This window comes from Rhinatrema bivittatum, chromosome 2 (assembly GCF_901001135.1).
Source record: "Rhinatrema bivittatum chromosome 2, aRhiBiv1.1, whole genome shotgun sequence".
NCBI lineage: Eukaryota > Metazoa > Chordata > Amphibia > Gymnophiona > Rhinatrematidae > Rhinatrema > Rhinatrema bivittatum.
In genome coordinates this window covers 744,082,074-744,106,444 of record NC_042616.1, presented here as the reverse complement: position 1 = coordinate 744,106,444, position 24,371 = coordinate 744,082,074, and the positions used below count along the sequence as shown (strand labels likewise).

Sequence of the window (24,371 nt, the reverse complement as noted above, 5' to 3'; positions counted from 1 at the left end):
TGACAAAGTTCCTCATGAGAGGCTTCTAGGAAAAATAAAAAGTCATGGGATAGGTGGCGATGACCTTTTGAGGATTACAAACTGGCTAAAAGACAGGAAACAGAGAATAGGATTAAATGGACAATTTTCTCAGTGGAAGGGAGTAGGCAGTGGAGTGCCTCAGGGATCTGTATTGGGACCCTTTCTTTTCAATATATTTATAAATGATCTGGAAATAAATACGACGAGTGAGGTAATCAAATTTGCAGATGATACAAAATTGTTCAGAGTAGTTAAATCACAAGCAGATTGTGATAACTTGCAGGAATACCTTGTGAGGCTGGAAAATTGTGCATTAAAATGACTGATGAAATTTAATGTGCATAATTGCAAGGTGATGCATATAGGGAAAAATAACCCATGCTATAGTTACACAATGTTGGGTTCCATATTAGGAGCTACCACCCAAGAAAGAGATATAGGCGTCATAGTGGATAACACATTGAAATTGTCGGTTCAGTGTGCTGTGGCAGTCAAAAAAGCAAACAGAATGTTGGGAATTATTAGAAAGGGAATGGTGAATACAACGGAAAATGTCATAATGCCTCTGTATAGCTCCATGGTGAGACCGCACCTTGAATACTGTGTAAATTCTGGTCGCCGCATCTCAAAAAAGATATATTTGCGATGGAGAAGGTACAGAGAAGGGTGACCAAAATGATAAAGGGAATGGAACAGTTCCCCTATGAGGAAAGACTAAAAATGTTAGGACTTTTCAGCTTGGAGAAGAGACGGCTGAGGAGGGATATCATAGAGGTGTTTAAAATCATGAGAGGTCTAGAACGGGTAGATGTGAATAGGTTATTTACTCTTTCGGATAATAGAAAGACAAGGGGGCACTCCATGAAGTTAGCATGTGGCACATTTAAAACTAATCGGAGAAAGTTCTTTTTCACTCAACGCACAATTAAACTCTGGAATTTGTTGCTAGAAGATGTGGTTAGACAGTTAGTATAGCTGTGTTTAAAAAAGGATTGGATAAGTTCTTGGAGAAGTCCATTACCTGCTATTAATTAAGTTGACTTAGATAATAGCCACCGCTATTACTAGCAATGGTAACATGGAATAGACTTAGTTTTTGGGTACTTGCCAGGTTCTTATAGCCTGGATTGGCCACTGTTGGAAACAGGATGCTGGGCTTGATGGACCCTTGATCTGACCCAGTATGGCATGTACTTATGTTCTTATATTCTTAGTTTCTTGTTAACTAGCAACGTTCCTTCTCCAGGGTCCTCATTAGTGAACACCGAACTGTAGTATTTGTTTATTATTTCTGCCATTTCTTCGTCTCTCTCCACCCATTGATCCTTTTCCCCTTTCAATTTCAATATACCACTTTGGACTTTTCTCCTTTCTCTGATGTATCTGAAAAATGTTTTGTCACCTCGCTTTACCTCTTTGGCAATCCTTTCTTCTGCTTGACTTTTTGCCATCTTGATTACTTTCTTTGTTTCCCTCTGTTCCACCAGATATTCTTCCTTTGGGATCCTTTATATTTTTTGAATACTGTTCTTTTAGCTTTTATTTTGTCAGCCACCTCCTTTGAGCACCAGATAGGTTTCATTTTTCTTTTGCTTTTCTTTACATTTTCTAACATATAGAATAGTTGCCTTGGTAATTGCTCCTTTTAGTTTGGTCCATTGTTGTTCCACATCTCTCTTGTTTGCCCAGCCTTTTAGTTCTTCCTCAAGGTACTTCCCAATTTCATCAAAGTCTGTATTGGATCAATCAATTTGTAGTGATTTTATTGACTGAGATTTTAAAATATGTAGGAGCTATGCAATATATTTTGAAAATTATATGTAAACCAAGGGCCACAAAATAATTTATTTATTGGAGCTGCATCCTCAGTTTCTATCACCTTCTTCTGGTGGAATTGAATAAGTGTCCCAAAAGTAGGTGGGGCATAGTAGATGTGGATGTCCCTGTTTCCCACAGTCCATGCATACTCCCAATCTGCAATCTGACATTGTCCTGCTTCCCAGGGGTGGAAACTCTCTTGGGGGCCATTGGTCAGCCCCTGTCACATGGCTGGCACCATCTTGTGCTCCTACCATGTGACTGGTCTGACCAATGGCACCAGTAGCCCCTGTGACATAGTAAGGGCAAAGGATATCAGCGCCATTTTGATTACTGGCAGCCCATGGCCCAAGTGCAGGAGATTGCGCCCGGACCCCCGTTGTACCACCAGGGACTTTTGGCAAGTCCATTTCTCCTACCATGTGACAGGGGCTGACCAATGGCACAGGTAGCCCCTGTGACATAGCAGGTCAAAGGCTATCAGCACCATTTTGATGCAAGGCAGGCCAGCCAGCCCGACGGCATGGAGGGAGAAATCATTCGAGGGACCCCGCTGGACCACCAGGGATGTTAGTAAGTCTTCGGGAGGGATTGGGATGGTGGGGGGGGGGGGGTTGTATTTAATGTATTATGGTAGATTTTAATGCTTGGGGTGGGTTTTTTGGGCCTGTTTTGTTTTTCCCCGTTTAGTTTTTGTTCGTTTTTCGAAAAAACTAATCGAGGGAAAGCAAACTTTACCCCGAAGTGTCCGACTCAAAAAACGACCCGGTAGAAAAAAACGAAGCTCATCTCTAACGTGCAAGTGTGGGCAAATGCCACTTTTACCACATAAATCAGGGGATTTTAAAAGGGCCGTACGCTGAGTGTATTCCCAGTTAAGAAATGTCCTTCAAACCCCCTATGTAACAGCCTTCACTCCCCCAGTTATCCCCGCCCTTTAAAACTCCACAGATCTTTGTATTTTTCTCTATTTTTTAACTTACGCAAAATCCATAGTAGAAGTAAAGTTACACAGCAGGGAGCTTCAGCGCACTCTGGATCACGTATGTATTTATGTGCACATCTCAGGTTCATGCCCCAGAATGCCTTATACACACCCATTCCCCACCCCTTTCTGAAAACTTTGGAGATTTGCATGTTGCAGGAGATATGCACATATATCGGCAGCTTTTAAAATCCGCTCAGCATGCTTGAGCCTGACATATTCGTGAGTCCTCTAACTAATGCGCTTGTCAGGCTTTTAAAATTCACCTTTAATGTTTTAAGATGCAAACTTTTCAGTGGCATTGTAAAAATGCAGATGAAAACAGAACAAAAAAGCAACTGGCCATGCTTTCTGCCCAATTATTTTTATTCACACTGCTAAGGAAATATCCCAGCTGCCAGTCATTCGGCGTGAATGCTTGTAAAATAAAATTTCTTATCCAAGGCAGATTTTGTTGTCTTCCTCCTTTACAGTTTACTGTATTAGGTAGATAAACATCTAAGATCCCTTAATTGGCAGGGTTGCTATTAGGGATGTGCAGAGGGACACTATACATTGCATTCGGGATTCATATTTGTCGGGGGGGGCAGATAGGTTGCATTCGGCAAGGGGGCCCCCCGATACATTTATACATTAATTCCTATTCGTTTCCCTGCTAAAATTAAATTAACTACAACCTCCCACCCACCTGACCCCCCCAAGACTTACCAAACTCCCTGGTGGTCCAGTAGGGGGTCCGGAAGCCATCCCCTGCACTTGTGCCGTCGGCTGCCAGTAATCAAAATGGTGCCAATAGCCTTTGACCTTTCTATGTCACAGGGGCTACCAGTGCCATTGGTCAGCCCCTGTCACATGGTACGAGCACAAGATGGCACCGATGGCCATGTGACAGGAGCTGACCAATGGCACCGGTAGCCCCTGTGATATAGTAGGTCAAAGGCTATCGGTGCCATTTTGAAACCGGCAGCCGAAGGTGTAAGTGCAGGGGATGGCTCCCGGACCACCCACTGGACCACCAGGGAGTTTTGGTAAGTCTTGGGGGGGTCAGGAGGGTGGGGTTGTTTAAATTGGCTCCTTTAGGCGGCCGAATAATTCGGCAAAGATTCATTGTGTTCGTGGGGAATCGCGATACATTTCGCTTCCCCATGAATACAATGAATAGGGCCCTATATGTTGCGGATTCCCAATTCGTAGGGAACAAATGCACACCCTTAGTTGCTATTTTTTATTTAGCAGAATTGCTTTAATTCTTTGCAGCCTAACAGACAGATTACAGTCACCCCTAAGTCGTTATTTGTTAAAGAAGCTTTTACTTGAAGATTGATTACTATAATGCTCCTAACATTTAAAGTACCCAAGTCACTTGTGTTTTTAATTGTTGGTTGATATTTTGATTATACTATGTGTGTTCAACTGTGAATGTTTTAAATTGTAATCCACCTTGGACAAATATTGGAGATGCAAAGTATAAATTTGGCATTATTAAAATAAATAGATATTTAGTTAACACCCAGTTCCCCTTCTGTCCCATATCTTGCCAGAAAGTTTTGTAATAATCTAAATAGCTATCAATACTAGCAAGGCTAGTGCCCAAACATCCAGTCTCATAGGGCTCCATAGCCTTTCTAGATGATACCCTGCCAACATTAACCTAATGCTCCAAATTGGCCAGTCTCTGGGAACTTGTAGCTTTATTTACATAATTGCATATTTAACAATTGGCAATAATAATATCACATGTTTTATTACATTTCTTATATAGCAATCAAAATGCTACTCTTATTGTTACTCATTGTTTACTCTGCACTGTCTAACTCCAATTGATTGTGATTAAGTTTATTCAGCCTGCCAGACATACCCAGTCACTCCTAATTGGTCACTTTCTAGATCATCCTGCTGCTTCCCTTATTCTTTCTATCTTTACCCTCAAACTGTAGCAAACTGGTACTAATGAGGTTAGCCCTATGTCACTCGGTCATGCTTCTGCTGTACTCTCAGCTTTTTACATTTATACTGTGAAGATTCCTTTCTTAGGATAATTACTTAGGATCAGAATTTAATAACCACAGAATTAACATTTTTATACAGCTTTTAGGGTAATAAAGATTTCATCTGTACCCAACTACATTGTTAGTTTTCTTCTAAGTAATAAACCAAGAAATTTAAAAGAGCTAATATTGCTCACTTCAGTTGCATTTTGTGGCAACTTTCAGTCTGTTCTTTATTTTTAACCAACAACTCAGTCACCCCTTTTGTTTGATATGAAATTACTGTCTTTGTCAATTTTACTCAGTCACATCTTAACTATTTAATCATTTATTTTCCATCAGCTGAAGATGCTTGTGGAGGAACAATGAGGGGATCCAGTGGAATAGTCTCCAGCCCCAGCTTTCCCAACGACTACCATAACAATGCGGACTGTACTTGGACCATTGTAATGGAACCTGGTGATACCATTTCACTCATTTTCACAGATTTTCAGACTGAAGAAAAGTATGATTATTTAGAAATAGAAGGTTCTGAACCACCAACAATATGGTAAGTAAATTTTTTTTTTTTTTTTTGGTCTTGGTTATCATTTCTAAATCATTTAGGTGAACTGAATAGATGCTAATGATGTTCTAGCCACTCTAAAGCCCACGGATTAGGAGCAAATAAAGGTAAAGGACTGATCGAGAAGAATGTGTTTACTTTCAAGGCTGGAATATGAAATGTAAATAAGTTGTTTGAAATGCAGAGTTTGGTCCATTTGCTTTCTGCGACCATAAACTGAATACATTTTTGGTGTTTATTCCATATATCTTTTGATTGCTTTATATCATACCTCACAATTTTATAAGGAACTATTGTGTAAATAAAAGTGATAACATAATGAGTTACTTCATACAGTGGTTTTATATAGAAAATACTGGACTTTGAATTCCACTACTTGACTGTTGGTCTGTACTATATTTTCAAGATTTAATTTGACAATTTTGAGATTTAGAGGGTCATTTTCAAAGGCTTATCGTGTACGATAAGCCATGCGGGGGGCGGAGTTGGGGAGGCGAAAGGAGGAGTTGGGGCGGAGAGGGGGCAGACTCAGCGATGTCTTCGCTGGCAGCGATAAGGTTAGTAACCTTATTGTCGCCAGTAGCGCGCCGAATAGCACCACCTTTCACGGTGGTGCTATTCAGTGCAAAAGCCGGCAGTGAAGACACCACAGTAGTGTGAAGGCTGCCGGCTTTCGCAGGCCCGCCCCCCCCCCCCCCCACCCCCCGTTTTCACAGGATTCATCATTCTGTGATAGAATGATGAATCCAGGCCTTAGTTAGGTTCAGTGCAGAATATAATTTTCACCAAGGGGGAATACCCTCTGCACAAATGTAACATATTGTGCCCTGTATCTTCATAGAAATGATAAAGTACAGTTTTGTATTTCTTGCTGGCTTTTTTGTAAAGGTTACTTTATTTTTAAGCCTTATAATCAGCATGTTCCAACATTTTGCCTTTTCTTCTCTGCTGGTGCCAGGATCTGTTCTAAGTTGCACCTTTTTTTTGAGAGACGTCAGACTTATCTTTCCTCATAAATCTGAGAGCTTCAGAATTCATCAGAAAGCATAACCAATGTTAGACGTTACCATATGCCATCACTCCTCTATCCTGCTGGATTCTCAGCAATGTTCCTATAGCCCTCCTTTACCTCCAGCAGGCATTTCTCTGACATTCCTCACACATTTATTGCCATTACTCATTCCTCGGTGCCTTCCAGCCATCCCCGCCACCTCCTCATCTACCTCTAGCTACATCTCCTCTAGTTCCTTTGTACTTCTAGTTGCTGAATCCATGGATGGACATACCTCGCACTCATGTTCTGTCTTCCAGTCACCACTCTTCCAGGCATGCAGCGCCTCCAGCCATTCTTGTCAAATCTCTTCATGCCAACTCCTGCCCATGTCAGATTTCTCAGGCTTCCCTCTTTCAAATCCAGTCACCATTGCTGATGATCCTTGCATTGTCTTCCTTCCAATTTCATGACTTTCAATCCATAGAATAGACATAGCATTCACAGCCTTCCTAAACAGCTGCTGTTAAACATTTCTCTATGTACGCCTTTTCCTAACATAATGTCCCCAGCTGGCATCTGCCATTTGCCTTCTGCTGATTTAGATCCACCTTCCCTGCAGGCAACGTTTGCAATATAATCAAAACAGAGTACAAACATGCAAAACAATGCCTTACAGCACTGTGACATCACTTTTTCCAAACACTCTTTGCAACAGCATACAGAAGGAAACTAAGAATGCGATTAATAGGGGAAAAAAACTAGAAATGACTCAAGCAACTTTTTGCTGGCTAGATTCTAGAAGATCAAATATCTACATAAAGTTTAAAAAGGTATATTGTCAACAACAAGGTACTTTTAAAGTTTGAAAAACAAAATATGATAAGTTCTTTCCCTCTATGGCACTTCTCACGAGCCAAACAAAATTGGAGACTAATGGACAGACAGGAGAATAACTGTCAAACAAATGCACACAGTGGCATATATGGTTGTGGGTAGATCTATACAAGTATGTTATAACATGTGCGTTTGATTATATGCATATTTTTGTAAAATATGGGTATCTCTACCCCACAACATATGACAATAGCTTTCAAACTGGTGCACGGGTGCACAAGTGCGTGCATGCGTGTATCGGCGTATACCCAGGGATGTGGCTATTTTATAACTTGCGTGCGTACATGTGTGCATGTTCTAAAATTTCCTGGCAGTGCACACATGGGTGCCAAATTTTAAGTGGGTGTTCAGTTCACATGTGCATGTAAATCCCGCTTTAACTGCATAAATCAGAGAATTTTAAAAGAGATGCACCAACAACATTTCCAGTTTAAGCAATTTGTCCTCAGTTCACTCAGTTAAGAGAAAGGCCCTCCAAATTCCACTCCTTCTGTCCTCCCAGTTAGCCCTAACCTTTAAAACCCTGCAAATCTGCATATTTTTCTTTATTTCTTAACTTACGTCATCCATTGCAGAAGTAAAGTTATACGATAGGAGGCCTTGGTGTATGCCGGGTTGCATAAGTGTTTATATGCACATCTCAGGTTCATGCTCCAAAACACCCATGCTCTGCCCAGACCACACTCACACCCCACCCCTCTTTGAAAACTGAGGTGGATACTTGCATATTTGGCCGGCTTTTAAAATCTGCATGGCGCACACAAGCTTAACTTATTCACGCATCCCCGGGCTTTTAAAATTCACCTTTATGTGCATATGTAGGCAAATATTTCAATGCATTAAGCATGCATAAGATTCCTTCCTATTTTAAAAATATATGCACAAATATTTTCCACTCAAAAGTATAAGTTGGCCAATTTTAAAACATGCATGCATAAATGAAATTAACTAGTTTACCAATTATTCCACCAGTTCACCCAGCCCATCTCTAGATCTTCAATATCCTCCTGGTTTTTCAGCCTGAACTTCCCTCAGTTCACCCAGCAAGTAACAGACAATAAACAAATCTGCTATCAATTATTCACGATAATTAGCAGGTATAAAAATAGACAAGTATTTTGGCAAATGTACATGCATGTCTTTTAAAATAGCAATTTACACATGTAAGTGTTGGCTCCGCCTAGAAACTCCCATGGACTATCTCCTTTTTAAGTATATATATGTGTATGTGAAAGTGAAAATACACACTAATATTTTTTACTTTTTCAAAATATAGAGTATTCGAGTAGATACTACTTATGTGCATATATAATGTTTTGAAAATTCACCTGTGTGTAAATTATTGTATGCTTCTATGTATGTATGCTTTTATAATTATATTTTGATGTTAGATTACTATACTTTGCTATATGCAGGCTTCCCCACCATCTGATTAAAAGCTCTTTAAATAATTCAGAATTCTGCCTCCCGGCTGGTCTTAAGAGGCCACCCATGGGATCATGTAACCCCCTTATTGCATCAGTTTCACTGGCTGCCAGTATTTTATCATATTAAGTTTAAAATACTGGTCTTAGTTTTCAAAGCTCTTAAGCTAGATGGCCCCAACTTCTTGTCAAAACTCTTATCCCTTACATCCCACAGTAAGCTTTAAGATCTCAGGCAATAAACTCCTGCACATCCTCTCAATGAAAGCCAGTCACCTAAGTGAATCTAGGAAACGTGCCTTCTCTAGTTTAGGTCCTACTTTAAGAAACAACTGACTCAGCACTTTGTGAGTCTTACGGGATATTTCCTTATTTCTGAAGCAACTGAACACTCTGCTTTTTCTGTTATTTCAGCATTTGAATAAGAAGCATGTTGATTATTATTTTGTATTTGTAACTCTATATTTATTTAATTTTTTACTGTTCTTTACCTAGTATGACAGGTCTGCTATAGGCAAATAATGAATATTGAAAATAAATAAATGCATAAATAAATAAATAATATTCATAAAATGTAGAAAACAAAATCCAAACAGTTAAAGCATCTAATTTATTTCAACCTGGTATTATCAACCATTTCAAATTTGCAAAATGTGATTTTTAAACAAAACAACTGATAGACATCTACAACATACTTGCCTCTATTATTCTGTCATTGGATCATATCATATTCTTCATCTGCCATGCCCTCACTTTCTTTTTTTTTTTCCAAACCACAGGCTTCCACACCTATCCATGATACAGCATGTATGTGCGTTAAGTGGCAGTTCAGAGTTTAATCCTGGCAGTTTTATAAACTGTGAAGCCAGAACTACACAGTTTTTAACATGCTGCATATTTCTGTCTAAAAGTATGTGCAAACTAAGGGGCGGATTTTCAGAGCCCTGCTCGCCTAAATCCGCCCAAAACCGGGCGGATTTAGGCGAGCAGGGCCCTGCACGCCGGTGAGCCTATTTTACATAGGCTCACCGGCGCGCGCAGAGCCCCGGGACTCGCATAAGTCCCGGGGTTCTCTGAGGGGGGCGTGTCGGGGGCGGGCCCGGTCGTCGCGGCGTTTAGGGGGCGTGTCAACAGCGTTTTGGGGGTGGGTACGGGGGCGTGGCTATGGCCCGGGGCGGTCCAGGGGCGTGGCCGCCCCCTCCGTACCCGCCCCCAGGTCGCGTCCCAGCACGCAAGAGGCCCGCTGGCGCGCGGGGATTTACGCCTCCCTCTGGGAGGCGTAAATCCCCCGACAAAGGTAAGGAGGGGGCTTAGACAGGGCCGGGTGGGTGGGTTAGGTAGGGGAAGGGAGGGGAAGGTGAGGGGAGGGCAAAAGGAAGTTCCCTCCGAGGCCGCTCCGATTTTGGAGCGGCCTCGGAGGGAACGGGGGTAGGCTGCGCGGCTCGGCGCGCGCCGGCTATACAAAATTGATAGCCTTGCGCGCGCCGATCCCAGATTTTAGCGGATACGCGCGGCTCCGCGCGTATCTACTAAAATCCAGCGTACTTTTGTTTGCGCCTAGAGCGCCAACAAAAGTACGCCTATGCGCGCTATTTGAAAATCTACCCCTAAGGGTAATAGTAAAAGGAGTTTTCTGTGAGGAAGGGTCTGTTACTAGTGTGTGCCTCATAGATCAGTCCTTGGACTGTTTTTTTTTCAACATTTCTGTTAACGAAATAATGGAAAGTTAGTAGGGAAAGGTTTGCCTTTTTATTCCACTGATATCAATATTTGTAACAGGATAGACAGACAGGAAAGAGGGAAAAGATTGAAGAGGGATCTAGTAAAGCTCAAGGAATGGTCTATGGTCTGGCAGCTAAGATTTAATGCTAAAAAAATGCAGAGTAATGCATTCAGGATGAAAAAACCTAATAGAAATGTACAGTAATGGAGGTGAAATTCTTCTAAGCTCAAGGATCTGGGAGTAATTGTATCTGATGATCTTAAGGTGGCCAAAAGTAGATAAAGTGACAGTAAAAGCCAGAAAGATGCTTGACTGCATAGGGACAAAAATGGTCAGTAGAAAAGGGAAGCAATATTCTGTTCAATTCTGGAGGCCCCAGTCTCAGAAGGATATAAACAGGATGGAGTCAGTCCAGAGGGTGGCTACTAAAATGGTCAGTGGTCTTTGCTCTAAAGCATATAGGTATAGACGTAAAGATCTAAACATGTATACCCTAGTGGAAAGATGAGATTGGGGAGATATAACAGAGACATTCAAATATCTCAAAGATTTCCATGCTGAGGAGATGAGTCTTTTTCAATGGTAATGAAACTCTAGAATGAGGGGTCATGAGATGAAGATGAAAGGGGTTAGACTCAGGATTATATTAGGAAACATTTCTTTATAGAGAGGCTGGTAGATGCATGGAACAGCCTCCTAGTGGAGGTGGTGGAGACAAGAGCAGTATCTGATTTCAAGAAAGCATGGGATAAATAAAGGGGATCTCTAAGGAAGAGATGCAAAATTACTTGGACGGATGGGCAACTGGATGGGCCATATGGTCATTTTCTGCCATCATGTTTGTATGTTTCTATTTCAATAAAAACTACAACAGAAAGACAACAACACCGATCAGGACTGTCTGTCTATACAAATGCAAAAAGACAAAAGATAAAAGACAGCCTCTACCAATAGCTCACAATTTACATCTTAAATACATTTATTGATTCATCTGTTTATTCATTATCACATACTAAAATCCAAAATCTGTGTGTTTATCCTAAAATGTTAATATAGAATAAATGTATCAATTGATTCCTTAAGTCAACCAAAATGCAATGCTCCCCAACTAACCTCTATACATCAATACACACATATATCAAGAAAACACACAAAGACATATCACAATACATCACATATTACACATACACAACCAAAATAAAAAAACATAAATAAAAAACATGTATATCAATCAAAATCAAAAAACCCAAAAAAGCAATAAAAGGAAAAGTATGGCCAAGCTCCGCAAAAGTGAAGCTGCTTTCTATTGTCCGTGGTATCTGATAAAAAACATTGGGGTAAATTTTAAAAGCCCTGCACGCGTAAATACAGCCGGATTTACAAATGCAGGGCCGGCGCACCTATGTTGCATAGGCCGCCGGTGCTCGCAAAGCCCCAGGACACGAGTAAGTCCCGGGGCTTTGCTTGGGGGGCGTGCCTGGTGCGTGTTGGGGGCGTGTCGGGGGTGGCGCAGCATTCAGGGGTGTTCCGGGGACGGGGACGTGGGCGTGGTGCCAGCCTTCAAAGCAGCCCCCGGGCCGGGGAATGGCGTGCCGGCAGCCAGCCAGCACGCACAAGTTACACCTGCCTCAGGCAGGCGTAACTTTTTTGACAAAGGTAGGGGGGGATTTAGTTAGGGATGGGGTGTGAGTTAGATAGGGGAAGGGAGGGGAAGCCGGGGGGGGGGGGGGGGGGGGGGGGGGGGCGGGCGGAAAAAAAGTTAACTTCAAGGCCGCTCTGATATCAAAGCAATCTTGAAGGGAATGGGGAAAGCCATCGGGGCTCCCATCAGGCTCGGCGCACGCAAGGCGCACATGTGTGCATCCCCTTGCGTGCGCCAACCCCGGATTTTATAACATGTGCGCGGTAGCGCACGCATGTTATAAAATTGGGCGTAGATTTGTTCGCGCCGGGCTCTGACAAGTGCTGCCGTGGACTGAATGTTGATTTTTAGAACATAAGAGAGGCAGAGCTATTCAAAGTCTCTGCAGCCACATAATCTTTTGAAAGAATCTGTTTGTGGAATTCAGTATGAGTGGATGCCTTGAGACTGTTTGGTTCTGACCGATGTTTGCCGCAATTGTCGTGGACTGGATGTGGTCAGCAACTAGAACTACATTGTGGATATACATAATGGGCTGGATTTTCAAAAGATTACATGCATAAATCCAGAGGATTTACGAGTGTAACCGGCCTTACGCGCGCCGGGCCTATTTTAAAAAGGCTTGGTGGTGCGCGTAAAGCCCCGGGAGATGCGTACGTCCCGGGGTTTGCAAAAAGGGGCAGGGAGGGTGGTGGGGAATGGGCGGTCCGGGGCAGTCTAGGGGTGGGGTCAGCAGCTTCTGGCACAGTGGCGATTTGCCGCTGTGTCAGAGATCATGTGCCGGCAATTGGCCGGTGCGCCCAATTTGTACCTGCCCAGCCACAGGCATAAAAGGTAAAACAAAAATTTTGGGGGGTTAGAGTAGTGCTGGGGGGAAAGGTTAGGGGAAGGGGTGGAAAGGTCAGGTTAGGGGGAGGGAACGGGGGAAGACTGCGTGGCTTAGCGTGTGCAAGGTGCACAATTATGCACTCCCTTGTGCGTGCCAATCCCTGATTTTATAACTTGCGTACGCCTGCGCACGCAAATTATAAAATCGGGTGTACATGTACGTGCACCGGGTAGCACAAGCACATGTACACTCGCGTGCAACCTTTTAAACCAATATCACGGACAATAGAAGGCAGCGTCACTTGTCAGATGATACATACTCTTTTGCGGAGCTTGGCCATTCTTTTCCTTTTTTTGCTTTTTTGGGTTTCTTGATTTTGATTGATATATATGATTTTTTTTATTTTAGTTGTGCATGTGTAATATGTGATGTATTATAATATGTCTTTCTTTGTGTATTTTGTTGATATGTGTGTATTGATGTATGGAGTTTAGTTGGAGAGTGTTGCATTTTGGTTAACTTAAAGAATAAATTGATACATTTATTCTATATTAGCATTTTATGATAAACACATAGATTTTGGATTTTAAATGCCTTCATACTGTGAAAGCCCCCATGTAATTTTAGCCACTCTGAAAAGGGCAAAACCAAATAATTTACCCAGGGAAACCGCATAAACATTTTTGAAAATGTATTCCCCTACCGTGAGGAAAAAAACCTCTTCAGTCCATGTAAGTCCCATAGACCTAGATTAATCATTTTGCTATAAATTTCACATGAATAGCACCTGCAAATAATGAAGGGGTATGGTTAGGGAAATTTATAAGATAATACAACATGCACTATTTTAGAACATCACATAGGCATTTTATCACATCTTTGGGCTGCTGAGAGAAGGAGGGAGAGGGAGAGAGAGAGAGAGAGAGTATAAGGCTCTCATATAAGTCAACTAATCATACCCTGTAGCAGGGGTAACTAGTAACTAGAATTGAGGTTTTGGTGACTGTCTAGGGTTTGGGGGGCAGTTTTACATGCACAGTCAGAGGTACGAACAGCACAGTACAGATCAGTGAAGATTTGATGTGATTTGGAGTGAGGAAAGTTACACAAAGATGAGATTTGTACATTGTACTTTCAACCTAGTTTGATGCACTCTCTACCTAGCTGCTATCAACTAGGGCAAGAGTACATTGTACAGATATCATCTTTGTGAGCCTTTCCTCACTCCAAAGTCACCTCAAATCTTCACTGATGCATAATGTGCTGTTCGTACCTCTGATTGTGCATGCAAAACTTCCCTCAAATCCTAGACCACCACTAAAATCTCACCTCAAGTTACTAGTTGACCCTCCTACAGTGGGTATAAATAGTTGAAGAATATGTGTGCCTCCACAGAGTGTCTCTCTCTCTCTCTCTTTCACGCTCTCTCTTACTCTCTCTCTCTCTCAGATTTGTAATTAATATTGTAAATCCTGTCCTGGGCATAATGCCTGAAAAAAAGGTGTAGTTATTTTCTGATGTTGAATACCCCACATTTTCATGAACTCCACCCAAACTACTCCCAAACTTTTAAAAATGTGCATATACATCTTGTGATGTGTATACCCTGTTAATTTGTTGAATTTATTATATAAACTCTTAAAGTTATGAATTAAAAAACATTGCACGCTTGATGAGTAAGACTTTGAGTCTGGACAGGATGCGTCTTGTATTTTGACAACACATAAGAAAAGAAATCTGTTGTTTTAGTTAAAATATTCTTACTTTGACTTAACAATGCTTGTAAAAATAGTGTAGATATTTCATTGGTTTGTAATAAATTCTAACTTTACATAAACATATATGGAAAATGATATTGTAGAAAATAATTTTGCCCATAGACATAAAAGGGGTGAAAATCTTTAGTATATAGGCCCTACATCCTTTGAAAAAATGTGCTAGCATAAAGTTGGTGAGAAAAAAGTGCCAGTGTATTTTGTACCTCTTAATTATGTGCACACATACTTTTGAAAATGTCAAGTACATATGATGTTTTTTTCCCCTTTATAATGCAGCTAAAAGTATGTATTGTGAATCACGTGCAATTTTTCAGCTCTTCTGACAATGGCAGTTTTCAGACAGGCCAATTTACTGAGTAAATGGCTTTGAAAATTGACATGTATTGTCTTAATGCTTCAAAAATATTAGATCACCAAATAGGAGCAGTGCAGATTGCAGATTTAAAAGTTCATTCAGCTTAGAATGTCAAAGTATAATCATACATCCAAGGCAGTAATTTATTTTATAATTGCAAAGGTAATTTATTCAATCCTTAAGAATAAACTTTCACAAATAGCCTTGAAGACACTGAGTCCCCCGACATGTGCTGTATACAGAACTTTATAGAAGTGCTGTGTTTATGAGCACAGTAATCTGTCCCTCCCAATGCAGGGAGCCCGCACGTACATGTTGGGGGGACTCCACTTTCAAGGTTATTTGTGAAAGTTTATTTTTAAAGGATTGAATAAATTAGCTTTGGAATTATAAAAGAAAATTACTGTCTTGGATTTATGATTATACTTTGACTTTCTAAGTTGAATGAACTTTCAAATCTGCAATCTGCACTGCTTCTATTTGGTGACCCATGCAAATGTGGTGCAGCCTAATTCCCCTTATCTTGTTGGATGTTCAAAAATATTAGACAAATAGTCATTGTTGTGAATATAGCACAACTGGGGGCGATGCAGTGGTTACTGAACATTCAATCAGTGGCCTGAATTATTTATAGGCACATTTGGTCCATTTTCAAAAACAGTTTTTCCATATCCCAGAACAAAAACAACCTTTGAAATGTTTAACAGTGTATTATGTCTTTTTCAATTTGCTTTAATTAGAATTGCTCAGATGTTATAAAACTTTCTAGAGTTATATATTGTTTGAGACATGTGTTTGTTTAGCTAATATGTAAAGGTGAAATGTATGCATCAAATTCATCTGCTATACTTGACGAAATCTGATAGCATTTCATGAACGGTGGTACACTGCAACATATCATATAAACTGATTTATGTGGATTTCTGGGTACCCAATAAGCGTAATCAAAGAAGTAAAATTTTCACATCAAATCCGTGCATATTGTTTGCATTCATACTTTGAGAAATGGGGGCATAATGGCAGAGATCAAGATTCAGAAAGTTCCAGCTAAAATATTGTAGCCACCGATGTTTTGATATTATGGGTCTTGTGAGTGAATGCTTCAATTACACTTATTTTTTTCATTTGGTAATAGCAATATGAAAGCCAACAGAAAAACAAGAATTAAGGATATGGTACTGAGAGGCATTGCTAGTTTCTCAGATCCTTTTTGTGAACGATATGCTACAGGAGATCTCTTTTCATTGAACAGAAGGATTGAGGCATCTCAACCAAACACCCTCTTTGTATTTCTAGACCTTTTTAGCTTAAGGATGTTTACATATTCTTTTTTTTTTTTTTTTAGGTATAAGCCTTTTTACAGAGAGTTTACAATTTAAGGACCTGAGGCAATAGGAGATAAAGTGATTTGCCCAAGGTCACAAGGAATGCTAGTGGGAGAGTGGGATTTGAACCCTGGGTCTCAGCCTATTGCTCTAACCACTAGGCAGTTCTGTGAGAAGGAAATATTATGAATGTTCATGGAAAAATAGTTTATCATTTTATATTGCTCCTTTAGGCTGCAGCCTTTGAATATTCAGGTTCTGAAATATTGACAATTTGAAACCTGTATTCCATATTTTGTGTGACTGGTTCATATGTCACGTTAGAGGATATGGCAATCTCTACAGCTACACATAACCTGACAGCAGAATGAACCTATGGAAGTTGGATGGCGAGTGACCCAGGCATTAAACTAGCCTGATGAACCCCCTCACAAAGCACACGGAGATTGTTATGTTTGAGAGTCATACTCCAGGCTAACATTACTCAAGCAGAGAAACAAGCAGTGGGTGATAGGGATGTGAATCGTTTTTTGACGATTTAAAATATCGTCCAATATATTTTAAATCGTTAAAAATTGTTAGAGGCGCGATACAATAGGAATTCCCCCGATTTATCGTCAAAAATCGTAAATCGGGGGAGGGGGGAGGGGAAGGGGGAGGGCGGGAAAACTGGCACACTAAAACAACCCTAAAACCCACCCCGACCCTTTAAAATAAATCCCCCACCCTCCCGAACCCCCCCAAAATGTTTTAAATTACCTGGGGTCCAGTGGGGGGGTCCCGGTGTGATCTTCCACTCTCGGGCCATGGCTGCATTAATAGAAATGGCCATACGGCCGGCGCCATTTTGCAATACGGCAATACGGCCATACGGCCGGCACCATTTTGCAATACGGCCCCAGTGCAGTAGGTCGCTCCCGGACCCCCGCTGGACTTTTGGCAAGTCGTGTGGGGGTCAGGAGGCCCCCCCAAGCTGGCCAAAAGTCCCTGGGGGTCCAGCGTGGGTCCGGGAGTGATCTCCTGCGCTCGTGACGTCGGGGGACAGGAACCAAAATGGCGCCGGCGCTACCTTTGCCCTGTCATATGACAAGTCAAAGGTAGCGCCGGCGCCATTTCTATTAACACAGCCGTGGCCTGAGAGTGGAAGAACACACTGGGACCCCCCCACTGGACCCCAGGTAATTTAAAACATTTGGGGGGGTTCGGGAGGGTGGGGGATTTATTTTAAAGGGTCGGGGTGGGTTTTAGGGTTGTTTTAGTGTGCCGGTTTTCCCGCCCTCCCCCGATTTACGATTTAAACGATTTAAAAAAAAAAACAAACCCGCAACGATCAGATTCCCTCCCCCCCCCCAGCCAAAATCGATTGTTAAGACGATCAATGACACAATTCACATCTCTAGTGGGTGAGGAGAAGTCATTCTTCTACAATACTTGTGGTGTGAGAAACAGTCCTCACTAAATTATACTGCTGTTGCGGGTTTGTGTGGTTTTTTAACAATACAATTACACTTGCACTACAAAGAACCTCAGACAAGGATTTGAAAAGAAATGAAAAAATGATTTCCTCCTAATTTCAATTGCCTTGAATGGATTGATAGGTGCAAATGTTTTTTTATCAGGCTTTTCAGTCCTTTCTAGTAGAGTAATAATCAGATTTTAAAGGTCAGATGAAAAGAACTGGTAAATTTGACTATAGGATATTAATCTATTCACAGCTACCATTCTTAAGTTTATAATAGAGTTTATCAATATACTGCATCTATTTAGGATTAATTTTCAAAATGTTTCAGCACATAGAATTGGAAGTTACATGTGTAAGTAGCTTGTAGGTATGCAAATAGTATGTTGTAAAGCCTGAAGAGTGATTTATGCATGTTCCAGGGTGTGGTTCTGTATTTCATACACAGGTTAGTATTTTGTAAGTGGTATATGCATTAACTAACTTATATGCACATTTTCACATTTTTACACCTACTAATTGAGTCCAAGAAATGAAATAGCAGTGTTCTTTTGGGTGGAGGTTTGGGTGAAATGATGAGGGGGGTCAGGGTGAAATGGTGCAGGGTCTAGATGGGGGAAGTGTAGTTATAGGTGTCATCAAACTGGTGATTAAAAGTATGCACACAAGTATTTTCATAAGTGGAATACACACATACTTCATAAAACAACTACCTCCATGCATATACTGATAGAAATGTATACATGTTCCATTTATTCCATGCATAAAATATGTGCTTGTAGTTCTATAAAATAGTTGCCTGCATTAAAAAACAAAAAGTGTGTGCATACTGAAACCTTTGGGGCAGAGTTACATGGTATTTTATAAACTGTGTGGCTCCTGTCACACATTTTATGAAATGCCAGCATAACTTAGTATGTACATACCTCTATGTATATTATCCCAGTGGTCATTACTATTTTTAAGTGGAGTATCCTTTGGATATAATGAGGCTGGAGCAGGACAAAATCTTACCACTGGGGCATTGGGCCAATGACACTGCTGAACTATGGATGATACTAAGAGTTGCAACAGAGTGGACATGCCTGAAGGAGTAGAGAGAATGAAAAGTGATTTAAGAATGCATGATGAGTGGTTAAATATTTGGCAGCTGGGAATCAATGCCAAGAAGTAAAGAGACATGTATTTGGGATGTAGTAATCCAAAAGAGTGGTTTGTTGTTGTGGTCCTGCCTATTATGCAGCCTCCTAACCACCAGAGGTCCCTGTGGAGCTATTTCTGCTCTCACTATACTCGGAGTCTCTGTGATTCGATGACTCAGCCGGCTCAGCCTATTTAACCCTACCTTGCGCATAGACCAATGCCTTGTCATTGAATCTGCTTGGCACTGTCCTGTCTTGAACTACCCTCTGGCCTCTGTGCCTTCTAGCCTTGCTTTGCTTTGTTTTGTGGCCTTGTCTGGCCTTCTGTTCTTGTCTTACCCTGTGGCCTTTCAGGCCTTCTGCTCTAGTCTTGTCCTGTAACCTTCTCAGGCCTTCTGTTCTAGTATTGCCCTGTGGCCTTCTCAAGCCTTTTGCTCTAGTCTTGCTCTGTGGCCTTCTCAGGCCTTCTGCTCTAGTATTGCCCTATGGACTTTCAGGTCTTCTGTTCTAGCCCTGCCTTGTGGCTTTCTCAGGCCTGCTTTCTACCTTGTGCCTTCAGGCTTTTGTGTTCCTTGTTCTGTTCTGTTCAGTTTAGTCCTGTCCTTGTCTTGTCCTGTCCTGTTCTATCTGTCCCAGTCTGTTCCAGTGTTCCAGTCTTACCCTCACTCTGTTCCAATGTTCCAGTCTTACCTGCACTCTGTTCCAGTGTTCAAAACGTACCTGCACCCTGTTCCAGATTCCAGTCCTGCACCACCTTTAGTCCTGCATTGTTTTAGACTCCAGCTTCATCTTGCCATACCTCAGTCTTCAGTCCTGCACAGCCTGCACCTCTACTTCAGCTACAGTCTAAGTCCTGCTGGTTGCCAGAACACAAAAGTAAACCTGCATGGGAGGTGGCTGGTATAGACTGAAGATCCTCCAGCTCTGTCGGTGTCTATCCTGAAGTTCTGGACTTCCCCTATTTCATCAGCCCTAGCTGGGCCCTCAGCCATAATATATGTGATAGAGGGAGAAAGACTGATGTGTACGGGACAAGAGACAGATCTTTGGGTGATAAAATCTGGCAATATGAAGGTGGCAAAGCAATGTGACAAAGCAATAGCTAAAGCAAAATAATGCTGGACTGGATAGAGAAAGGAATAATCAGTAAGAAAAAGGAGGTTATAATGCCCTTGCACAGGATCTTGGTAGGCCTCACATGGAGTACTGTGTTCCGTTTTGAAGGCCATTTTTCAAAAGGCTAGAGACAGGATGGAGACAGTCTAGAAAAGGATGACCAAAATGGTGTTGGGTCTCTATCAGAAGACCTATGAGGAAAGGCTGAAGGATCTGAAAATGTACACCCTGGAAGAGAGGAGGTGCAGGGGAGATATGGTACAGACCTTCAGATACCTGAAAGGTTTTAGTGATGCATGAACTTCAAATCTTTTCCATTGGAAAAAAAATCAGTAGAAATAGGAGTCACAAAATGAAATTCTTGGGCAGATGACTAAGAACCAACACCAGAAACTATTTCTTCACGATGTTCAATGCCTGGAAAGCCCTTCTGGAGGAGGTGGTGAAGAAGAAAGCAGTTAAAGAATTCAAGATGGTGGCATGGGATAAACACTGTAGATCCCTAAAGGCTAGAAGATGGAAATGAAGAAAAGAGTGCATGGCGGTAACTTTCTGGTGGGGTGGTTACTATCTTTAACCAAAAAGCCTTGATTCTTTTGCTGCAACTGCAACATTGCTCTCCACTTCAATGATAAGGGGATTTGGATTCAGGCAACAACCCACAAGGGCCCCAACCTTTACAGTCTGCAGAACTGATATGCATGGGGGTGACCTGCATGGAGCAGTAATTACTACCCTTAATGGAATACAAGGGATTACTACCCTTAACTAATAAGCCTTGATGCTTTTGATTTGGATTCAGACAATAACCAACATAAACCCTGACTTTTACAGTCTGCTTTACTGATATGCAGACATAAGTGAAAAAGCACAGGACTGCTTCTAAGGTCAAGTCCATAAGCAAAACACTTCAGCAGTGTCTGAATTTTTACGATGGCTCATCACCCTGTAAAGTTGTTGCAAGCTGTAAATTTTTTTTATGGATTATCATAAAGCTTAGTTGCTACTCTTAAGGGAAACATGGGGGTAACCTGCACAGTGCAGCAGATACTATCATAAGAAGCTTGCTGGGCAGACTGGATGGACCAGTATTCCTTTTCTGCTATCATTACTATATTACAATGGTACTATGAATAGTACAGGCCAATGACACTTTATCCCTGCCAGTTTCTCACTCTCTCAAACTTTCCCTTCACCATGTCCCTTCATTCTCTCTTTCTCTTTAAACTCTACTTCCCCCTCCCCCAACCCTTTTCCCTATCAAAGTCCACTGATGATCTCTGGGGCTGTGAAGGTCCTTTTCCTGTTGTTGTTGTGCTACTTATTACTGCCCCCAAGTACCCCCTAACCTCTAATAAAATCCCTTTCCCAGTCATTCTGCTACTTGTGGTACTGTGCTGGCTGCCAGGAGAGGAACAGGTGTCAGCTGTATATGTAGTTAACTTTTTTCCCTAAGGTTCCTTATTCTCCCTTTTTTGCCATGCTGGCCAACTGTGCCATGTTTCCCCATTCGTTTATTATGGGTGATAAGAGAATTTGATTCAATCTATGTGGTTAACGATGCCACCTTCAATTAAAAAAAAATGTGATCAAAAGCTAAACTTGGGTGTGTGGCTGCCACTGGCACTCAGGCCTTACAACAAAGAATACTAGCCTCAAAAAGATGTCAGCCCTTCATTTGCTGGTATTTTTTTTCCTACCTGAAAAAAATTTCAGTATACCTTTTGTATGGCACTGGAACCACTAAGACTATTGAGGTAAGAGCTCTATCAATCACTAATGCTGACCACAAGAGACATAGGAAGAAGGACAAGCTCAGTGTACATTTATGATGAAAAAGGAACATCTGAAAGCAATCATCTGCATAGAAAAATGTCTCTTGAAAAGAAACACAAGTCATTGAACTTGGCAACTTAGAGCAAGGTAGTACTAGGAGGTGGGGGTAAAAGGGAAGAAGCATCTTTCATACAGCTGCGACATTAATCCTCAAAAAATACAACTTTTCTCTCCGAATTGCTCATACAAGTGTTATGATCTTTCAGACTGGATGAATCTAGTAAAATCTGACCCGTGAGAAATTCCATGGAAAGTCCCCATAATCCTCACATCATGAATTCTTTTTTTGAATCACATTCTGCTGTATTTTCAGGCAACGGGTTTTGCCAGAAAATTCATGGATAAGGCAAAATTTCCAAGCAAATTCAAAAAATCCAAGACAGATTTTGATACATACTGTTAGCCTGTAGACCCTTGGGCCAGGGCGAGGGGTGGAACCACCACCGAGGGACGGCCCCCAGTGGTCCTTGTCGCTGGAAGGTGGTACTGGTGAGGGAGACCCAGCTGGAACTTCACATATACCAGTCCTCGTTCCCCTCAGGTTCAGTCCTTGGGTCCGGGACTGGCAGGACTTAGGTGCGGGTCTCCTTGGTGAAACGGAGTCCAGGGAGAGGCTGAGATGGCATCAGGGGTCCGGGTCAAGACTGGTGGAGTACAGGCGTAGACGAGGACAGTCCAGGAGTCGAGGTTGGCAGCGAAGATGCAGTACGGTGAATCAGGCCGGAGGTCAGGGGCAGGCAGCTAATAAGCAGAGATGAGGAGACAAGCCAAAGGTCGGGACGGGCAGCAGACATGCAGAATCAGGAAACCAAGTCAAAGTCAGAACCAGGAGGACAATTCGAGAAAAGGAATGCAGGAACCAGGAACAAGCAGGGACTCAGAATCAGGAACAAGCAGGAACTCAGGATCAGGAACAAACAGGAATGCAGCAACAACGCACTCCTAAGAGCAGGACCTGTTGCCAAGGCAAAGAACAGGAAGCTGAGTCGGGCTTAAGTAGCCTGGAGTCGTGATGTCATCTTCGGGGGCTGGGCCGAGGTTTCCCGCTGTGATCCCTTTAAATGCTAGCATGTCCCGCACACTGGCGCCTAGGAGAGCGCACACGAGGAGGAAGTTGGCGGCGTCCTGGGCCACGTGGGAGAAGCGCCACCAACTGACTTGGCGCCGGGCTGTGCTGCGCCGAGAGCGGGGAAGCCCCGACATACTGATTACCAAGGCAGGTAGGGGGAACCGGCCGTGGGTTGCCACGGCTGGGATTCCCAACACATACTGTGGCAATTTCAAGGGAAAAAAGTAGAGGACTTATTTCATTGCAAATTGCAGATAATCAATAGAAATTTTTGCAAAAGCAAACAGGCAGAAATTCCTCTGGTTTGTTTCCACAATTCATTTAATTCACATCCCTGTTACTCTTTCACATCTGATTGCTTCCCTCTTCCGGTTATGAATTCAGTGGTTTAATAACTTTTCAGTGACCCTTTCTGTTTTTTTACATTGAGATCTTCTGGCAGCAGGAAAAATGGATGGGTGTGAGGATAGTACAACAGACATGAGAATTATTGCAGGGAGAGTCTACAAGTAAAGACAACATGCAGGGAGGAACAGAAGAAAATAATAAAGAGGCAATATTCAACATGTTTAATGTGAATAAAGTATTTACCCAAGTAAAATTGCATTTGTATTATTGCTTTCCTTTTAGAGTAGGTAAAAAGTCCTTGCACTGTTCATAGTCTGCATACTTTTACCTATATAATAAAAAGGATGGGACAGGTCAGGGGAGTGAAAATGTGAGTAGAAATTGTATTTTCAAATCTCTATGCATCCTCTCCAGCGCATACTTTGTACTTTTCATGATGCATATTTTGTACCCATGTCGTGCAGATCGGCCTTCATTTTCAAAGGGAAAATTAGCTAGGAGTTTCTCATTGAAAATAAATGTGCAGCCCCATGGGTACAAACTACCCGTAGAACTGCAGTGCTGTGAGAATTATCATTATTGCCCTTGAAGACAGTAATAGAAACACACAACACATCAGCAGATAGAGAGCATATGACCTACCCAGCCTGCCCATCTAGATTTCCTGCTCAGCTTTATAATCCTTCCTTCTCCCTCAGAGATCCTCTGTGCTTACCCCAACCTTTCTTGAATTCTGAAACTGTCTCCACAGGGATGCTATTCCATGTGTCTACTATGCTCCGAGTAAGCAAAGAGTTCCTCGGGTTACTCCTGAGCCTACCATCTTTTCCATTCATTCCATGAGCCCGCATTTTAGAGTCTCCTTTCTGCGGAAAGAGGCCCACCTCCTGTGCACATATAGCTTGGAGGATTTGAAGTGTCCCTTCTTTCCATTATCCCTCGCCTGCAGGGCAGTGGTGTATTTTGTGTGTCTGTTTGTGAGCCTGTATGTGGTGAGGGGAAGATAGAGAGAAGGGAGAGAGTCAGGAGAGAAAGCACAGTATGAGAGAGAGAGACACCA

At 42.0% G+C, this 24,371-nt stretch overlaps 1 protein-coding gene across 1 annotated transcript in view; it reads left to right on the top strand.

Moving 5' to 3' along the window:
* CSMD3 (CUB and Sushi multiple domains 3) overlaps positions 1-24,371 on the top strand; it is a 3,551,396-nt gene that overhangs the window by 929,437 nt on the left and 2,597,588 nt on the right. Inside the window, 1 exon segment of the mRNA XM_029591914.1 lies at positions 5,155-5,362. Coding sequence (XP_029447774.1) covers positions 5,155-5,362 — 208 coding nt within the window.